Here is a 21554-nt window from a genome sequence, read left to right on the forward strand (position 1 = left end):
TGCAAACGCTTCTCATTGAGGTATTTTCTACTATATCCCAACTGTTCGAAATGGGTTCTGGCTCTAACATTCAATTTTATATTCAGACTTGTCTATACTTAAGAATAAAAAGGATTTTCTACCATGCTTAAACTAAAGATAGCTAATCTAGTGATTTATATCAAAGCTAAAAATTAAAAAGTTCTTACTATCAGCCAATGTTTGACTAGTTCCTCTGTAATTTTTCAGATTTGCTACTCTTAAATTTAGTGTATAAACTCTCAAGTTATCTTTTAAACAGTATCTTGTCTATCTGTTAGTAAATAAAGAACAATAAATTATACATAAAACAAAGGGAAAAAACTAGACTTTAAGTAAGTCCACATTCTAATAATTTTAAAGGTGATAAAAAAAAAATTTAAGTGTTAATTTTATAGAGGTAGAGAAAATTCCCTCCTTAAATTTCAAATTCCTTCCTAGCTAAATGGATCTTAATGTACACTGCCTATTACATTACAGGGTCATAAGAGATATTTCATTCCAAAGAATGATTCTGATCTAAACCCAGTGTTCATGCTACCAGGAGAAAAAATTCACTACAAAGGCATTTCACCTTTTACCACCAAGTGTCCATACTACCTTGGAAAAGCAGAGATTATAGATGTTAACCCTACTGATTCAACTGTAAATATACATAAGACTTTTCTTGACCATTAATCACTGGGTTGGGGTGTAGAGTGGGGGTTAAAAATGAGAATTTACCTATTATGTGTCAGGTCACAAGAACAAGCAAGGGACTCCAAGCCCTGCATTTTTTACTACACCCCAACATAGTGATTACTTGATCATTTCAATCAGACATTATACACGCAGACACATCCGTGGGACCGCATGGCACTTGGAAGGTTACCCACTATTTCCCACTTGTTAAGATCTGGATCATACTTTTCAATGCTCTGAAGATACGTTCCCTTTGAATAGGAATATCCTCCAGTGACATAAATACATCCATTCATGATGACGGCACCACACTCCATCCTTCTTTCCATCATGGGAGCTATCTCTCTCCATTCATTTTGTTCAGGGTCATAGCATTCCGTGATTGTAGTTTGTCCACCAACTAGATAGAGCTTACTTTCAAATGGAACTGAACACAATCCATACTCTATAAAAAAGAAAAAAACGAGATTGTATTAGGATAACAAAATAAAAGAGATATCCTTAGGGTGCTGCTGTAATAATCCTTTACAACTAAGTACACAAAAACAGAGTATTACAGCACACACCATCACACGCTGAGCCATAAAATCCATCCCCTATTACCTGCCATGCTCTCAGGTCATCCTTCAGCTGCCTTTGCAGGATGTCGGGGAAGAACTGATTCTCAGACCACTACTAGCCTTCTAGCCTTCTGGGACTTTTCTTACAGCACAGACACCTTTTATTCTACACCTATGAGTAAAAGATGGTAGCAGCAGAGTCCCTCTGACATGAAGACGTTCTAGGTAACTGGTATAGGTTCCTTCCTGTAACCAGGGGCAGGCAATCGGTAGTGTCTGTTGCCACAGCTGTCACACAGATTACCCTGCTTGTCAAATTCACAGGTTTTCTCCTATATCACTTACAGCTTCTCCCTGTTCTTTTTTTTTTTTAATTTTTATTTTATTTATTCTTTTTTTTTTTAGAGAGGAGAGGAGAGAGAGACAGGGGGGAGGAGCTAGAAGCATCAACTTCCATATGTGCCTTGACCAGGCAAGCCCAGGGTTTTGAACCGGCGACCTCAGCATTTCCAGGTTGACGCTTTATCCACTGCGCCACCACAGGTCAGGCAGCTTCTCCCTGTTCTTCACGTACTCTCCTTCCTCAGCTCATCCCTTATCTAATGCTATTTCCCAAGGTCCTGCTCATAGCTGTATTCTTGGCCTCACCCTCCCAAGACATCTCCTTCATCCCCGAACCCATAGTCAAGCAAACAACTCCCAGATCTATATTTAGCTGCATTCTTCCTCCTGAGCTTCGGACCCACAATTCCTGTTGCTTTCTGGGCAGCTCCTCTGGGCTATCCAACAAGTTCCTCACAGAACTATAAAACTAAGCTCATCCTCTCCCTACTTCTCCCTTCCTATTGCTGTCCTTCAGCGCTCCCCCCATCTTCCAGTCAACCAGCCAGAGACCCTGGAATGACTGTCAACTCCTTTCTCTCCCTCCTGTGTCTAATCAGTCAAGACAGCAATCACTACCAATTCAATCAATGTCAGATAGACAACATTCCTCACATCTGTTCGTTTTCTACTCCTACCACTTCAGGCTTTCAGCCCTTCCCATCTGGTTTCTCTAACAGTCTTAGTAGATCTCACTGCCAGCGTTCTCCCAATCCATTCTAAAAGGAGCTCTTTTTCTTCTTTTTTAAAGGAGCTCATTTAAAGGCAACAGCCATTACAAGGCCCAGTGCTTGCTCCCAGGAAGGAATATGATCCAAGGTTGCCAGTTCTACCAATTTTTCTAAGGCCAGAAATAGTGACTTTTTTGTGTGTGTGAAATCTCCTGAATTTTAAATATTAGTAACAAGCCAATTAAAAATATTTTAAACACTGCCCAAGCCAAACAGAATATACCATGTAGGGTGCTAATTTGGTAACTTTGTTTCTTATATTACTTCAGGGAAAAGGCCAATGTAAATCAAAACTTTACAAACAGGCCCTGGCCGGGTGGCTCAGAGTATTGAGAATTGTCCTGATACACCGAGGCCACGGGTTTAATATCTGGTTAGGGCACATATGAAAAACAGTCAGCCTGACCAGGCAGTGGCGCAGTGGATAGAGCACTGAACTGGGATGTGAAGAACCCAGGTTCAAGACCCTGAGGTCGCCCACTTGAGCGCGGGCTCAGCTGGTTTGAGCAAAGCTCACTAGCTTGGACCCAAGGTCGCCGGCTCGAGCAAGGGGTTACTCGGTTTGCTGAAGGTCCACGGTCAAGGCACATATGAGAAAGCAATCAATGAACTAAGGTGTCGCAACGAAAAACTAATGATTAATGCTTCCCATCTCTCTCAGTTCCTGTCTGTCTGTCCCTATCTATCCCTCTCTCTCTGTCTCTGAAAAAAAAGAAAAACAGTCAATGAGTGCACAATTAAATAGAACAACTATAAAACGAGTTGATGCTTCTCTCTCCCCCCTCCTTTCTCTCTCTCTCAAATTAACCGAAAAATTAAAAACAAACTTTCCAAATAGAATGATAAGTTCTCACTGATTTATACTGTAATTTCATATTTGACTTTTCAATTTGTCCTGGCTTTTCACATTGGACTTAAGTCTCATCGACAGACTCTCAAGCAGTGAATAAGTTATGTGCAATTTGAACATGCTATGGGGTATTTTTAAAAGAAGCAGTTTATGAAATATATACTATTTATAATGTCAATAACTTCCCTTTACTTCGTTATTCTGACTTTTCATATACTGGATTTTCTTTGTAAAGCTAAATCAGAGTAATAGCAACTCTTCAGGTTAACATGAGGATCAAATGAGATAACAGTGTATTGTCAAACCTCACCTCTAATAAGCACTAGTTGACTGACCGTGGACAATTTACTTACTGTGTGCCTTAGATAATAAAGATAATAAATGAGATAATAGTAGCACCAAGCTCACAGGACTGCTGTGAGGTTTACATAAATTAATACACGTAAAATTATTGGAATAGTTAGGGTCTGGCACATACTGAATAAATGTTAGCTATTACTCGATATAAGCTATTATTATTTCCATCATAACGTCACTGGCCATATGGAGAGTGGGGGGAGTCTGGAATAATACATATGGGCTACTAGGAAACAGAATCTACCCATTCTATGATGTCTGCTGAGTCAGGACAGCCTGTGGCTAAAGTCTCTTCTTATGCAAAGCCTATGACATCTATGGAGATGCAGCACCTTGTTCAGATGTTCTCTACCAGAACTGTGGGATGACTTACATGCTGTACCGGTATCTGTAGCTGCATTGGTCAAAAGCAGGACAGCCTGCTCCCTTAAGGAGAGACAGGCTGCTTAGTAGTTATAGCACAGTTTACGCAATCAGACTGCCTGAACAGAATCCTGGTCCATCGCTTCCAAATTGCGTGACCTTGGCAAAGTTACCTATCCTTTCTAAGCCTCCATTTCCAAATAGGTAACAGAGGTAAACAATACCTACTCACAGGGTTGTAGTTAGAATTTAAGGTAATATTACATGCAAACTGGCCTACGAAAAGTGCTCAGAGTAAGCTGTTACTATTACCTCGCAGATGATTCCAGCTTATGAATTTCAATTACACTCTCCAGCAACCCACACAGAAAGAAGCCTGATGCTATGTGGAAAAAAACTCATAGTATGGTGATTTGGTGATATGATCTTTCCTAACGAAATAAACTTAAATGCAAGGCATAACTGTAAGAGGATATAGCTTATGCTTAAAGAGACAAATCAAAGAACAAAAGACGCCACAGGCCCTGGCCAGATGGGTCAGCGGTAGAATGTCGGCCTGGCGTGTGGGGGACCTGGGTTCGATTCCCCGCCAGGGCACATAGGAGAAGCGCCCATTTGCTTCTCCACTCCCCTCCCCTCCTTCCTCTCTGTCTCTCTCTTCCCCTCCTGCAGCCAAGGCTCCATTGGAGCAAAAATGGCCCGGGCGCTGGGGATGGCTCCTTGGCCTCTGCCCCAGGCGCTAGAGTGGCTCTGGTCGTGGCAGAGCGACGCCCCAGAGGGGCAGAGCATCGCCCCCTGGTGGGTAGAGCCTTGCCCCTGGTGGGCGTGCCGGGTGGATTCCGGTCGGGCGCATGCGGGAGTCTGTCTGACTGTCTCTCCCCGTTTCCAGCTTAGGAAAAAAAAAAAAGAAAAAAAAAAAAGACACCACAGAAAACTTGCCATTCCTTTTGAGCAGATATACGTCCCCTTTAGGATCGTTGAAGCAAGGCCAACGTAAGGCTCTGCTCATTGTAGGAGGGAGTGCTGAATTAGTTACTGAAACCCAGAAAGAGCATGCTTCTAAAAGAAGAAAGCATCTCCTGCTGAACTGAATCAATAGGTACCCTTCCCAACTATTTAACAGATGAATGCTTTTCACTTGTCTATAAATGGTTTTATATAAAACAGGTAAATGAAAGAAAGCACATAACAAAGAAATAGGAAACACAAAAAAGAATCAGTGAATTTCTTTTTTTCTCTTTTAGGAAGAAAGAGAGGGAGGAGAGAGATGAGAAGCATCAACTTGTAGTTGCTGCACTTTAGTTGTTCATTGATTGCTTCTCATATGTTGCCTTGATGGGGGAGTGACGCTCAAGACAAACCAGTGACCCTTTGCTCGAGCCAGTGACTTTGAGATCATGGTGATGTGCTCAAGCTGGCAAGCACGTGATCAAGCTGGAGACCTCAGCATCCTGGGTCAGCGTTCTATCTACTACTTTTAATCACACAGGCTTAAAATGTGTGCAGTGTAAAGACATGAGAGAAAGTATTTGTAGATGTGATCTAATCTGAATAATCTAAATTGTGATTATTGTCACATGGACACAAATATTTTAAGCCTTTTAATTACACTTATATGTAGCCTACTATAATTTTAGCATTTAGTCCATTTTTAGTCACCTCTCCTACTGATAAGCTACCGTATTTTTCGCTCCACAAGACACACTTTCTTGCCCCCAAAAGTGGAGGGAAAAATGTCCGTGCATCTTATGGAGCAAAAAATATGGTATTTTATTAAATATTTTAACACACCATATGTTCAGAATATTTTTTTTCTTACTTTCCTCCTTAAAACCCTAAGGTGTGTCTTATGGTTAGGTGCCTCTTATGGAGCGAAAATTTTGGTATATCACAACATGTACTATTGAGACAGTATTTTGTTACCTGGATGAGGACTAGAGGTGATAAGACTCCATTCGTTGATATCCGAATTGTAGCTCTGGACCTTGTCATAGGTGCAGCTTCCTCTGTAGCCACAGTGTCCACCAATGACATAGATAACTTCATGTAAGACACAGGCAGTAGCATTTCCCACACCTGTGTGTTAATTAAAATCACATTTTCAGAATATTGTATTGTTTTTGTTATTACCGATAGTAGATGTAAGGCCCTGTGCTCGGTGCTATGAAGGTTAGAAAAATAAAAAAGAAAGGTTCTTTGCATTCTTTTAAAAGAAGGCGAGACAGTGGCCCTGGCCGGTTGGCTCAGTGGTAGAGTGTCGGCCTGGCGTGCAGGTGTCCCGGTTTCGATTCCCGGCCAGGGCACACAGGAGAAGCGCCCATCTGCTTATCCACCCCTCCCTCTCTCCTTTCTCTCTGTCTCTCTCTTCCCCTCCCGCAGCCAAGACTCCACTGGAGCAAAGTTTGCCCGGGCGCTGAGGATGACTCTGTGGCCTCTGCCCCAGGTGCTAGAATTGCTCTGATTGTGGCAGAGCAACACCCTTGGTGGGCGTGCCGGGTGGATCCCGGTCAGGCGCATGTGGGAGTCTGTCTGACTGCCTCCCCGTTTCTAGCTTCGGAAAAAAAAAATAATTAAAAAAAAATAAATAAAAGAAGGCGAGACAGTTACACAAATAACGAAAACACGGTACCACTGTGACTATGCAGAGCAAGGAGACAATGCTTCTAAGAAAATCATGGTAGGAAGTGGCAAAGAGAATGTTTCTCATTCTTATTTATTGATTTTAGAGAGAAAAAAAGGGGGAGAGAGAGAGAGAGAGAGAGAAAACACACAATGATTTGTTGTTCCATCCATTCATTGCATCAACTGGTCGATTCCTGCATGTTCCCTGACTGGGGATCAAACTTGCAGCAATGGTGCACCTGATGACACTCCAACCAGCTGAGCTACCTGGCCAGGCCGGGAAACGGCAACATTTGACTTGGGCCTTAGCAGGTAGGACTTTAGCAGGTAAAGGAGAGAGGAAGCCATCCCTCGTGAGGGCAAGGCAAGTGCAAAGGCTCACTGGTCAGTTCAAGTAGCTATTTTGACTGCCACCCCGGAAGGGAAGGTGGCACACCTAGGGGCTGTCCTTGGGGAATTAAAACTGGCAGGGTAGGTTGGAGCCATGTGGCAAAGAATCCTGAAGCTCAGCTAAGTAATCTGGACTTAATGCAGCAGGATTTTTAAGGGTTTTCAACAAAGGAAGGGAAGGACTTCAAAGGTAGAAGGGTAGAACTGGTCCAGGTGAGAAGTGATGAGGGCCTGAGTTAAAAGGGGTCTTGGGCATAGAGGAAGGTACACGGAGGCAAGAGACACAGGTAAAACAGGGGACGTGACGACCGACTGAGTTGGAGACAAGATGGATTCTGAGGTCCTGAGCTCAGAAAACTGGGAAGCACTGATGGCACAGAAAAATAAGCAGGAAGAGAGAACGGTCTCCGCAGAGAACCAGAGAGGAAGGACGAGGACGAGGCTCATTTTAGTGGAGATGTCAGCTTAGTCTTGGGAACAACTTTTACTTAGCCCTGTTCCATGGCAGGTGCAGTTCAATCTCCTTGTCTTTTCTATTTCAAAACAAAAGTGAATTTGCAAGCAGGGCAGTTAAGATGGGGGGGGGGGATTAGAAGTTCCTAAACAGCCATCTATTTATTTCTTCTCTGTACCTCCCTCAACCAAAAAAGGAAATGAATTTGAAATTTGACTTTACTCAGTTTAAGCTCTCTCTCATTACCAGGGAAAGAAGCTAGTTAGTTCACTTCAAGACTATAAAATAAAACAAACTGGAAAAAATAACGTTAAACTTTCTACATAAAAATGGGAAACTAAAGCTCAGCATGAGTTTGTTTTATCATCAGAACCAGCCCAAACTGCACATAACTGACAAAATGTTACCCTTTCCTGGGATGATTAGATATAATCAGGAATCAAAACTTCAAGTTAAAGGTATAAAACTTTGAACTTTCAGAGCCAGGGGGCAGGTGGGGGACGGCCTTGGCATGAGGGTCTCCCATTCCTCTCAGGGTCGAGTCAAGAACACAGGTGGCTTTCTCTCAGGGTGGGCACACCAGGGCAGCATTTTATTTTCAGCAAGCACTGCTTCAAATGATTTAACAAAATTCCAGTAAAGTAGTAAATTTCCATCTTCAAAGAAATATAATATAAACTACAAAATCACCGAAACTTATCTCATCATTAAGAAACAGAGGCAGAGGCAGAGCCTGGCCTTTGGTAGCACACTGGATGGAGCGTCGACCTGGAATGCTGAAGGTGCTGGTTCAAAATCCTGGCTTTGCCCAGTCAAGGCACATACCAGAAGAGGCAATGAATGAACTAAAGTGAAGCAACTAGGAGCTGATACTTCTCAATCCCCCACTCTTCCTCTCTCTGTAAAGTCAGTAATCATTTTTCTTTTCTGTTGCGGCACCTTAGTTGTTCATTGACTGTTCTCTCCTATGTGCCTTGACCAGGGTGGATGAAGCCAGCGACCATGGGGTCATCTCTATGATCCCACACTCAATCCCGCAACGTCGGAGTTTCGAACCTGGGTTCTCAGCGTCCCAAGCCAATGCTCCAGCCATGACCAGGTGGTGGTGACCTGGTCATGCTAAATAAAATCTTTTTTTTTTAAACATTTTTTTTAAACTTTTATTTATTTATTCATTTTAGAGAGGAGAGGAGAGAGAGAGAGAGAGAGAGAGAGAGGAGAGACAGAGAGAAGTGGGGAGGAGCTGGAAGCATCAACTCCCATATGTGCCTTGACCAGGCAAGCCCAGGGTTTTGAACCGGCAACCTCAGCATTTCTAGGTCGACGCTTTATCCACACTGCACCACCACAGGTCAGGCACTAAATAAAATCTTAAGGAAAAAAAAAGAAAAATGAAAGAAACAGGCAGAAATGTATCGAGGTTTACAATCACTGCTAAAATATCTGCAAGGTCCTTGTTCCTTTTACAAAAGAGGAGTCAGGACATTCAGAACCACCTTGGAGAGGGGAATGGGAATCTGTAAGTGGGGGTCACACTAGGCAGAGTAAAAAACCAGAGCAGCAACAGCAGTGGGCTTGAAGCCACCTGCTCCCACCCTACCAACCACTGCTGAGCCTTTGGGCATCCAGGAGAGTGGTCATGATTTAATAATAGTAATTCTGTCCTATCAAAGCTGACATGTTCTTCTACAATGACATTCATGACAACAATGAATAACACCGAGTGCTTACTGTTTTAGACACTGTTCTAAGCATATCACATGCATAAGTTCATTTCATTCTCTCAAAAGCCTGAACTACATACTGCCACCCCCACTGTACAGACGGCAAAACTGAAGCACAGGGAGACTACACAATCCTCCCGGCTCAGCAGCAAGTCAGGAGAAAGTACGAGTCCCCGAGCGGGCAGCCTGACTTCAGAAGCAGTGTGCCTGATCACAAGACTCCTCTGACTCTCAGCCTTCCTGCTTGGCCTCCAAGGATCTCACCAGGTCAGGCCAGGTCAGATTCCCACACCCTCACCAGGGCTAAAAAAGAAATAGAAAGGCCTGGGAAGAAACATTTGGGATAAAATGACAGAAATTTGGTAACAACGTACCAATTGTCTTTGTGCAACTCCCCGGCACCAATGAATAAATGTAATTAAGAAAGATTCCAGTTTAACCTTTTTTTCCAGTGGGAGGGAAAGAGAGCAAGCCTAATCCTAGTACCAGACAGCAGAAAACACAGTGTTTATCAGCCAGATACTGAGACCCAATAGCATGCCTGGCTCTGCGGGCCACATAGGGGAGGTATGGGATCTGCCTCGCTCTCTAACACTATGAGACAAGACTTGAATCACAAAAGCAGACTGTCTCTAGTTTTTGAGAGAATGTAATTTGTTACACCCAACAGGGACCAAACCTTTCAAGGTTTTAATGAAAGACCTTTTAAAAGAAGATCAGATAATGAGAGGAAAAAGCTGAATATTTAAAAGAATAAAAAAAAAAGCATTCAGCCCTGGACAGGTAGCTCAGCTGGTTGGAGCGTCGTCCCCACACGCCAGGGTTGCAGGTTCCATCCCCACTCAGGGCACACACAACAGCCAACCAATAAATGCACAGATAGATGGAACAACAAATCGATGTTTTTCTCTCCCTCTCTCTTCCTTCCTCTCTCTCTAAAATCAATAAATAAAAATTTTAAGAAAAAAAGGTTCATTTTCAAGAACAGCCAATATAAATAAACAAGCGCAAACAAATAAAACTACCCAGCTTTCTCTATTTAGTCTTTGACTTAAATGTAAATTCTTAAGGTTCAAAATAGGTTGTAAAGTAAGACAAATGATTATACTGGTTTCTAATATAAGTATTTCGAGCCTGAGTAGAGTATTCTAAGTATGTATATCTCAGACAAGTTGGGGAGTGCTACACTATGTTTTTATTTGGGATATTCTGCACAATATTATTTGTATAATCTGTAATTCCTAAATACCATTCCAAAGTGATAAATTTCTTTTAAAGTTATTTGCAAGAGAAGCAAGACCACTGGCCTAACCTCAAACACCTAAAAAATACAGAATAAACATAATCTGCACTTACCTTTAATCATGTTTGCGATAGGAATCCATTTCTCTTTTAATGGATCATAGAACTCGGCCTCTTCTGCTGGAGCACCTTTTCTGTAACCACCTAAAGCATAGACACAGCCACCCAAGGTGACTGCACAGTGGTAATACCTGGCGTTGAGCATTGGCAAACCTTCCGTCCATTCATCACTTTCACTGTTATAGATCCACATTGTATCAAGAGCTTCTATGTTATCTGTCCTGTAACCTCCGGTTACATAAATGTTGGGTCCCAAACAAGTAACACCATAGCTCTCTCTCGTATAATCCGGTATTTCTGCTCCCTGAATCCAAACATTTGTCAAAGGATCCCATATGTGAACCTCTGATAAAGGATGCCAGTAATAGCCTCCAATGATATACATTGTGGCTGTGGACCTCTGGGAAATCTCTTTATGCATGGGATTCAAAGCATTGTATATTAGAGACCGTATCTTATTTTCGGTTAGTAAGCAGCTTCTTTGAAGGCCTAAAGCTGTTTTTAAATACACTGGATCTATATCTATGTTGATATAGCTTAGTAGATTGTACAGGCATTCAGCTCGATTTTCTACATCATAAGCAGTCCACTTAATAACAGGCTCTATGATAGCTTCTTCTTTCCAAACACTGAGATTCTTTCTGGACAAGATAAAGAGAAACTTTTCAAGGCTGATTTCCAGAAATTCTTCTTGTTGCCATACTTCCTTAAACCTTGAACACAGAATTCTTTGAGATTCCTTCTCTAGTTCTGGACACACATGAAATTCTGCAAAGGAGTGCATTCCAATACAATTATCAATATCCAGGTGTCTTACCAAAAACTGCTCACAAGCTTTCTTTACTGAGAGGAACTGTAGCAGATCTGCCGCTTCCAGCAGGCTTTGAACATTTCTTTTAGTTATTTCAATTTGGGAAGTGTATGCATAATTTACAAGACCTTCCAAAATATCATGGTGGATGCCAGATATTTTTATTTTACTTTTAAATTTTTCTTTCATGTCAGCTGTGAACATTGCCTTAAAATAATTGCTGCAAGCAGCTAAAACAGCCCGGTGACAATGGAAAATTATGCCTGAAGGACACTGAAGGGTAATATCAGTAAATAATCCATCCAAGTAAAATGTTTTGAATGCATCCAGAAAATCCACCGGATGCGCTGAATCCTTGAAAAGGTAAATATAATCTTCTTGTCCTTTTAGAGCCATGGCTGCAATAAATATGAAACAATACACGTTTTTCAATTTTGTATATTACCTCAAATCAATACTAAATGTTCTGATCATTAAAGTGATTGATTAGCATCACACACACTCCCAAACTAGACTAAGTTCGGCACTGTAAATGCAAAATGTGGATAGACTATTTCGTAATTGATATAATGGTCAATTTAAATTCAGGGCAGTTCGGAGCCTGAAATAAAGCCCGCGCATTTTTCGATAGTCCCGGATTTTTCAATAGTCCATTCTAGAAGAAAAGCATTGATTTCCTACCCCAAATAGCGTCTCCAGTCTCTCCCGCACAGGCGGCCCCAGAGACAGGCCAAGCGTCCGAGGGGTTACCCCATTCAACTGGGGAGCCGTCCTCGGTTCGATCCCCATTCAGCCTTTTTCCCTTTCACGTAACTTGCAGATGCCAAGAGAGGGATGATCGAAATATAATGAGACAAGTAGTCTCGGAAAAGGGAAACCCTGTGCCTTTCCGCTGAAGGAAGGAGATAAAGGAAAGCGGCGCGCCAGGGCGCCCGACTGCGCGTCCCCTCCCCCGCGGTGCCGCAGGGGTTTCCGCACGCCGAGCCTGGGCCCGCGCCTGGGCCCGGCTTCCCGCCGCAGACCGGCCGCCCCGCCCCGGGGCCTGGCGGGGACTCGGCTCCCGGGCGCCAGGTGCCCCCGGCCCTCGGCCCTGGCCGCCTCACAGGTGTGGGGAGGGCGCCGCGGGCGCCCCGCTCAGCGTGGCCCGGCGCCGCGGCCATTGTCTCCGCGCCTCTGCCGCGGGCGGGCTCCCGAGGCGCTGCGGCCTCACTCTCCCGCACTCGGTCCCGCTCTCCCGCCCGCAGGCCTGGGGCGGCGGGGCGGCCCCGCACCTACCTCCAGCGGCTGCTTGGGGACGCGGTAATGGCCCGCAGTTAGCGGCGAGCGGGGGCGGAGGCGCCTCGGGACCCTCTGACCATCTTTGGAAGAGGCGCGGCGGAGGCTGCCTGCTAGTGCAGCTTCAGCCCACAAGCGGCTCCTATTTTGGTGCCCTGGCTACTCCCGCCTCCAACCGAACAGCCCCCCACGAGATCTGGGCGCGGGGCCACTCGCGGAGCTCCCAGGTGGCGGGCGCTGCGGACAGGGGCGGGGCTGAACGGCACGGCTGAACGGCACGGCTGGCGCGCGGCTGAGCCCCTCCTGGGCGGCTCCCCCCGCGGCAGGTGGGACGGCTTCCTGTCCCCTCCCCCGGGGGCTGTCTCTCAAGCACATATACCCCCTGGCGTTTCTCTCTTGACAAATTCTTTTCAGTCCCGATTTAAGAGCACATATGAGGGCTGGGAAGGGGGTTCCCTTTACCTTTCCTTCAGTAGCTCTAGCCAGGTCCAGCTCTAAAGGAGGGGGAGAGGCGGAGGGGAAAATGTAGTGAGAATGCAGCAAAACTGAAGGTCTGGCACTGAGGTCTTCAAAATGCCAGAAGTAGCTGCGGCTTTCCCACGAACGCCCCAGCAGAGCACCCAAGAGGGAGCTCTGGGGTTGATTTGCACAGTATGGGTTAACCTGGAAGCTCTGAGATAAACTGGGAACAGAAAGAGCCAAGGATTCAGGTTATCTTATTTAGAGCAGAGTAACTGGAAGGAGTCATCAGTTCAATCACATAAAAATGTCCATGTGCTACCCCAGAAAGTTCTTTATTTGTGTGTGTGCCAACAAAAGCTAATATCAAATATTTTTATTTCTCATTCATTCATTTATTAGTAGGATTTTATTGAGTGCCTGATAGGGCGAGGCACTGGTAATAGAGCGGTGAATATAGACAGCCGTCATGGATTTAGAGTCCAGCCATCTTAAGGGAGGAAGCGGACTTGGATGAAAGGAACACCAGAGACCCAGTGTGTTTACGGGTCTGAAAGAAAGAATATACAAATGGATAACGGCCACACTGTATATAGCAACAGACCTCTGAATGACCTAAGCAGTCCAGGAAGCCAAACCACAATTTCTGAAGCTATTGGACCAGAACAGGCAGGACAGGTCAATACTGCCAGCTTCCTTATTTATACCCCTATTTCCAACTCAGGACCACCAGAGAAAGACCAATAGGCTCCTAAACCAATGACATATAATACCCTTTGCTTCTAATAGACCGCCTACAGATTTCCCAGGCCAGGAAACTCCAATCAGAGTGGACCTAAGACCTTCCTCCCCTTATTTTCACTCTTATGTAAACTTTCCCATTCCCAGCCTGCCTTTGAGCCATTGCCAAACGCAAGTAAGTGTAGGTGGCTGAATCTCTTGCTATAGCAAGATTTGGAGGGGGGGGGGGGAAGCATCTGTTTGTTCTCATTTGAGTGGTTTTAGCTCCACATGGCAGACCATCTCAGTTGAATTATGTGGGATGCTGGTTATGCAGCACCCCACAACCACAACCACCACCTAGACTTCTCGGGGATGGATATCTAGGAATCTGCATTATAATCGAGGGCATCAGGGATTGGTGTTTTGTTTTTCAGATAGCAAAATATATGTTAGACCCAAAGTTGGAGAAAAATGAAAGGTTTAACATCCCAACATCTGGTAAACAGTTTGGTAGAGAAGGAAAGTAAATGAGATTTAGTTTCCAGCTTAAGGTTCATCTCTGCCATTTATCTAACATGTAACTTTAAACAAGTTACTAACCTTTTCTGATCCTTAGTTTTCTGAGCTGTAAAACACACACACACAAAAGAAATTAATACTTTTTCAACCTAACAAGGTTATTGAAAAGATCAAGTTATAGATGTGAAGGTACTTAAGACGTGGTATATAAATGTTAGCTATTATAATGAAAGGATATTTACAATCTGTTTGAAAATTAGCATCTTATTAACTTTCTTCAAAAAATTATGAACTTTGGCCTGGCCTGTGGTGGCGCAGTGGATAAAGCATCAACCTGGGATACTGAAGTTGCCAGTTCAAAACCCTAGGCTTACAAGGCACATATAACAATCCATGAACAGCGAAAGTGAAACAACTGTGAGTTGATACTTCTCGCCCCCATCTTTGTAAAATCAATAAATAAAATCTTTTTTAAAATTATGAATTTTGTAGTTAATTTCAATAATAGACAGTTTGTCTTTCACAATCAATAGTGATGTTACTGGTGTTGTCATTCAAGGACACCATGTGACATTAAAGATAGGGCATTTTTTCCATGCTTGTCACTGAAGTGTGGAGATGACTGTGACTATGATGACAAGGTTGATGTGCACAAAGTATGATATAGGCTCTGGCTAACTCAGAGCAGGAGCTTCTAGAATCCTAACTGCATGTAATAAGTGAATGATTCTTTTTCTAAATTTTTTATTCATTGATTTTAGAAAGAGAGGAAGGGAGAGACAGATAGAAGCATAGCTCTGTTCCTATATGTGCAATGACCAAGGTTCGAACCTGCAAACTTTGTGCATCAGGACACTGTGCTAAGCAACCAAGCTATCCAGCCAGGACTGAATGATTCTTGAATAACAAAATTTAATATTTTTATTTGTGCGGTTATTTCAGATTGCTGTATAGACAAATTAAAACTTTTGTTTCCATTGCCTAATGTTCTCTGGTATATATCGTTATATGTCAATGACATGTCAATTAAAATAAAGACCAAAAAAAGTGTATATCAGTATGCGTTAGACTGCCTCAACTTGCCAAGAGAGGATCAGGTCTTGAAGGATATTGCCAGCAGTTCCTCTTTCCCACATGCCTTATCAAAGAGACCATGCAAATGCTAAAATATTTGATGCACTCAGAAACAGATATTGATAATTAGCATTCATAAATTAAATTAATTAACCACACTGTTCAAGAAAACAAATGTATCATCTGTGAATTCAAGTCTTTACGGAAATAAATAGCCACCATGGAGATGAAACATAAATGACACTTGGCAGATACTAAGCTTGGCATGGACTTACATGCCATCTGACATCCCACTTCACTTTTCAGTAGACTCTTGGTTTCTAAAAATAACAACTTTTTTTTTTTTTTTTTACAGGGACAGAGAGAAAGTCAGAGAGAGGGAATAGATAGGGACAGACAGCAGACAGGAACGGAGAGAGATGAGAAGCATCAGTCATCAGTTTTTCATTGCGACACCTTAGTTGTTCATTGATTGCTTTCTCATATGTGCCTTGACTGCGGCAGACTGAGTAACCCCTTGCTCGAGCCAGTGACCTTTGGTCCAAGCTGGTGAGCTTTTTGCTCAAGCCAGATGAGCCTGCGCTCAAGCAGGCGACCTTGGGGTCTTGAATCTGGGTCTTCTGCATCCCAGTCCAGTGCTCTATCCACTGCGCCACCGCCTGGTCAGGCTAAAAATAACAACTTTATTTATTTGTTTATTGTTTTTATCTTATTAATATGTCTTTCCACTAAGTAGTGCTGTGTCATTGTTTGATATGCTAATTGCAATATCATCAATGTGTGTAAATAGCAGACATATACAGGAAATTTTGTATACTTCATTTACATACTAGATTAAACAAGTTGCTATTAATTAAAAAATAGGAGGTATAATTTATAAGGCCACAACATACAGCTCTATAGGTCGTGCACGGCCCAATTCCAGCTCATTCCACTCAAAAAGAATGCAGTGTGAATGCTGTACTCAGGAGTTGGACATTACAGAGCTAGCACAAGTATATGTGGTTGTCTGGAAGTTGATATGTCTTGGATAAACCTTTTTGATATGCTTCCCAGAAAATGAGAAAGTAAACATTCTTTTTTTGCCCCCCCCCCCCATTTTTAAGATTTTTTTTTTTGGTAAGAGAATCAGGGAGAGAAAGACAGGAACATCAAGCTGTGCCTGTATGTGCCCTGACCAGGAAACCGAACTAGCAACTTCCATGCTCCAGGACCATGCTTCAGTCCGGCCAGGGCTTACTTTTCTAATTTATTGATTGATTCTTAGAGAGACAGAGAAAGGAAGAGAGAGAGAGAGAGAGGAGGGGGAAGGGAAGCAGTCATATGTTGTTACACTCAGTCATGGCCTCATCGGTTGCTTCCTGTGTGTGCCCTGACCAGAGATCAAACCCATAACCCTGTTTTTTGGGGACGAGGCTTTTAACTGGCTGAGCTAACCAGCCAGGGCCGAATTTATTTTATTTTTAAAAATTTTCAATTATAGTTGACATTTGGTATTATTTTACATTAGTTTCAGGTGTATAGCATAGTGATTAAACATTTATATAACTTATGAAGTGATGCTCCTGGTAAGTATAGTACTCACCTAGCACCATGCATAGTTATTACAATATCTTTGACTATATTTCCTATGCTGTACTCTACATTCCATGACTATTTAGCAACTACCAATTTGTATTTCTTAATCCCTTAGCCTTTTTCACCCAGCCTTCCAACCCCCTCTCAGCAGGCAACCATCAGTTTGTTCTCTGCAGCTATGAGTCTGTTACTGTTTTGTTAATTTTTGTTTTTTAGATTCCACATGTTATGAAATCTTACCGTATTTGTTTTTCTCTAACTCATTTCACTTAGCATAATACCCACTAGGTCTATCTATGTTGTTGCAAATGATAAGATTGCCTTTTTATGGCTAATATTCCATTGTATATATCATATATCCTACCTCTTTATCCAGTCATCTATTGATAGGCACTTAGATTGCTTCTATATCTTGGCTATTATAAATAATGCTGCAACAGATATAGGGGTGCATATATCTTTTCAAATTAGTGTTCTGGATTTCTTTGAATAAGCCCCTAGAAGTGGAATTGCTGGGTCATAAAATAGTTCTGTTTTAAATTTTATTTTATTTTATTTTTTTCTGTTTTTAATTTTTTAAGGAACTCCCACACCGTTTTCCCTAATGGCTGCACCAATTTGCAATCTCACCAACAGTCCACGAGGGTTCTCTTTCCTCTACATCCTTGTCAACACTTGTTGTTTATGGATATATTCATTATAGCCATTCTGAAATGTGTGAGGTGATATCTCATTGTGGTTTTAATATGCTTTTCTCTGATGGTCGAGCATCTTTTCATATGTCAATTGGTCATCTGTATGTCTGAATTGTCTATTCAGGTCTTTCACCCACTTTTCAATTGCACTGTTTTTTTGGTGTTGAGTTGTATGAATTCTTCATAAATTTTGGATATTAACCCCTTTATTGGATGTACCATTAGTGAATATCATCTTCCATTCAGTAGGTTGTCTTTTTGTTTTGTTGATGGTTTCCCTTGCTGTGAAAAAACTTTTTAATTTGATGTAGTCCCATTTGTTTATTTGTTGTTTTGTTTCCCTTGCCCAGAGGAGATATATCAGAAAAAATACTACCAAGAGCAATGTCAGAGTGTTTACTGCCTGTGTTTTCTTCTAGGGGTTTTAAAGTTTGGGTATTACATTTATGTCTATAATCCTTTTTGAGGTTATTCTTATATATGGTGGAGGAAGGTAGTCTAATTTCAGTTTTTGCATGTATTTGTCCAATTTTCCCAACACCATTTATTGAATGTACTGTCTTTCTCCCATTGTATGTTCTTGCCTCCTTTATCATATATTAATTGACCATATAGGGATGGGTTTATTTTTGGTCCATTAATATATGTGTCTATGTTTTGCCAGTACCATGCTGTTTTGATTACTATAGCCTTATAGTATAGTTTGATATCAGGCAGTATAATACCTCCAAATTCTTCTTTCTCAAGATTGCTGTGGCTATTTGGAGTCTTTTGTGGGTCCATACAAATTGTAGGATTATTTGCTTTAGTTCTGTGAAAAATGCCATTGGTATTTTGATAGGGTTTGCACTGAATTTATAGATTGCTTTGTATAGTATGGACACGTTAACAATGTTAATTTTCCCTATCCATGAACACTATATCTGCTTTTATATATTTGTATCTTCTTCAGTTTCTAAGAAAGTGAAAATTTCTTAGACTGGGTACTAAGCGCTTTTGCAAGTCAAAAGGTTTCCAATTCCTTGTTTTCAATAAAAGTCAAAGAGCATTTTTGGCAAGTAATTTGGAAAGAATCCACAAAATAAGTGGCACTGTTTTAATAAAATCTCTCTCATTCCATCTACTTGTCTATGTGAACACTTTCTCCCAGGGATTATACCTGTAGAAATTAAAAACAGGAATATCATTGATCATAAACTCTCATTCCAGCAATAGGCAATACTCATCCAGAGATATACAGTTTAAGTCAGTGTTTTTCAACCACCGGTCTGCGTGGAAAAAACACTTGTCTAAGTGAAAAGAATGTAGCCCAGCTCTGGCCAGTTGCTAGTGGGATGCCAGCTGGATCCCGAGGGTGCCAGCTCTATCCAAAGTCACTAGTTGGAGCCCTCCTTAGGGCACGTGTGAGAAGTAGTCAATGGGTACACAACCAAGTGGAATAAATTGATGCTTCTCTCTCTCTCTCCTTCCTACCTCCTCTCCCCCCCTCAAATCAATGGCAAAAAAAGAGAACATAGCCCAATTCATCAGACTGAAATAACTTTTGATAAATTTTTACTTGATTTAATTTATTGTTTGATAAATTATAACAATAATTGTAATGTTAATAAGCCCATGATTTTTTTTATTACTTAAGAATCAAGGACCTAAAACAGTTACAAATTTAATTCATGTACATTTTTGTTGCAGAGAAGTTTAAGAGGTGATTAATACAGATTTTCAAGTATAAAAATATTCAGACAATCGTTTATTTAAATGGTTCCAACAGGCTGACCTATGGTGGCGCAGTGGATAAAGCGTCGACCTGGAACGCTGAGGTCGCCGGTTCGAAACCCTGGGCTCACCCGGTCAAGGAACATATGGGAGTTGATGCTTCCTGCTCCTTCCCCCTTCCTCTCTGTCTCTTTCTCTCCTCTCTCTAAAATGAATAAATAAAAATAAAAATAAATGGTTCCAACATACATGAATTTCAATAATCATGGTTTAGTTAAATAACACCAATCCTTAAGTAGGGTTCAAATTTGAATAACTGTGGCATATTAGCTGTGAACTATTGCACAAAAAACACAAATCTTGCCTGTAGCTCTTCACTCCATGAATCACTACATAAATAACAGATGAGTATCATAATCAGTGACCAATCATGTCTCTTCTTTCAAAGTTCTTGGTGATTAGTCACTGTGTATCTGATATTCAGTTCACATGCAGACAGCAAAGCTTACAGTTGTCTGAACTTCTTGTCCACCAGTAAAAAATCTGAGTAATATTTTCACTGAAAGGTGATGTTGGCCAACAAAATGAAAGTTAGCAAAGAAGTAAAAAGTGATAATGCTGCAAGTAAAATTTTTTAGAACAATGATGTTCTACAAGAAATACAGTGTGTCTGTAAAGTCATGGTGTACTTTTGACCGGTCACAAGAAAGCAACAAAAGACGATAGAAATGTGAAATCTGCACCAAATAAAAGGAAAACTCTCCCAGTTTCATACCTATTCAGCACAGTTCCATGTGGACTCACACACAGATTTTTTAGGGCTCCTTAGGTAGCTATCCCGTATAGCCTCTACAGACTCGTCACTGACTGATGGCCTACCAGAACGGGGTTTCTCCACCAAACTGCCGGTTTCCTTCAACTGCTTATCCCACCAAATAATGTTATTCCTATGTGGTGGTGCTTCGTTATAAACGTGCTGATATTCACGTTGCACTTTGGTCACGGATTCGAATTTAGCGAGCCACAAAACACACTAAACTTTCCTCTGTACTGTCCATATCTCGACTGGCATGGCTGTGGGCTGCTCTGCTGTATACACAGTGTTACGTCATCATCTGTGCATGTGCACATGCTGCCACATCATCCTACAGAAACTGGGAGGGTTTTCCTTTTATTTGGTGCAGATTTCACATTTCTATCGTCTTTTGTTGCTTTCTTGTGACCGGTCAAAAGTGCACCATGACTTTACGGACACACTGTAGCTGACCATGGGAATGTGACACTTCCACCACTGGAGAAACTCTGGGTAGGCAGCCCACAGAACGTGGTGCAGGTGAACGCCATGACTGAGGTGAGGAAAGTGGTGTTGACAAAAAGGATGATGGTATCAGAAGAAGTGATGGTGGCAACAAACTTCATATTAAAGAAACTCAGAGATAGTTCACAACATTGAAAGTACAAAAGGTAAAGTGTTAAAAATTGTTCCAAACTTAGAAGTATGACAATTCACTTAGGTATTGAAAGATGGTTATTCTATATTATAAGTTATATGACTACAAGAAGGTAGGAACTGTTCAAATTACTTCTAATAAGTTTTTTATGAAGAGATAAAATATTTTAATTATCAATATTTATAATTGTAGTGGACTTTGTGGTCTCACAAAGTTTTTATTTTCCTACCCATTTCTAACTGACAGTATGAGAGTTTTTGTTTTTGTTTTTTATTTTATTTACAGAGACAGAGAGAGAGAGAGTCAGAGAGAGGGATAGATAGGGACAGACAGACAGGAACAGAGAGAGATGAGAAGCATCAATTATCAGTCTTCTGTTGTGACACCTTTGTTGCTCATTGCCTTCTCATATGTGCCTTGACTATGGGGCTACAGCAGACCAAGCAACCCCTTGCTTGAGAGCTCTGCTCAAACCAGATGAGCCTGCACTCAAGCTGGTGACCTTGGGGTCTCCAACCTGGGTCCTTCTACATCCTAGTCTGATGCTCTATCTACTGCGCCACCGCCTGGTCAGGCAGTATGAGTTTTTAATGTTGCAACAAAAAATCTGGTCACAAGACAATTATAATTTTTCCCACTGATTATTAAGATTTCTTAGTATAGTAATCATGAATGGTCATTTTTATGGTTCTGCATTGCTATGCAAAGTGAAGACTGCCTGTATTTTCAATATTTTAACATTTTTGGACAAATGGAACAAAAA

General features: G+C 41.8%; 1 protein-coding gene across 1 annotated transcript; it reads right to left on the bottom strand.

Annotated features, from left to right (window-relative positions):
- Positions 1-236: 236 nt before the first annotated feature.
- On the bottom strand, positions 237-12852 carry KLHL23 (kelch like family member 23). Its single transcript, XM_066280851.1, has 4 exons — positions 12580-12852; positions 10488-11702; positions 5865-6017; positions 237-1144 (listed from the first exon to the last, which is right to left on the bottom strand). The coding sequence occupies exons 2-4, from the start codon at positions 11698-11700 to the stop codon at positions 834-836; spliced, it is 1677 nt and encodes a 558-aa protein (XP_066136948.1). The 5' UTR covers positions 11701-11702; positions 12580-12852; the 3' UTR covers positions 237-833.
- Between the last annotated feature and the right edge of the window lie 8702 nt (positions 12853-21554).

The sequence above is a fragment of the Saccopteryx bilineata genome, chromosome 5 (assembly GCF_036850765.1).
Source record: "Saccopteryx bilineata isolate mSacBil1 chromosome 5, mSacBil1_pri_phased_curated, whole genome shotgun sequence".
NCBI classification, from domain to species: domain Eukaryota; kingdom Metazoa; phylum Chordata; class Mammalia; order Chiroptera; family Emballonuridae; genus Saccopteryx; species Saccopteryx bilineata.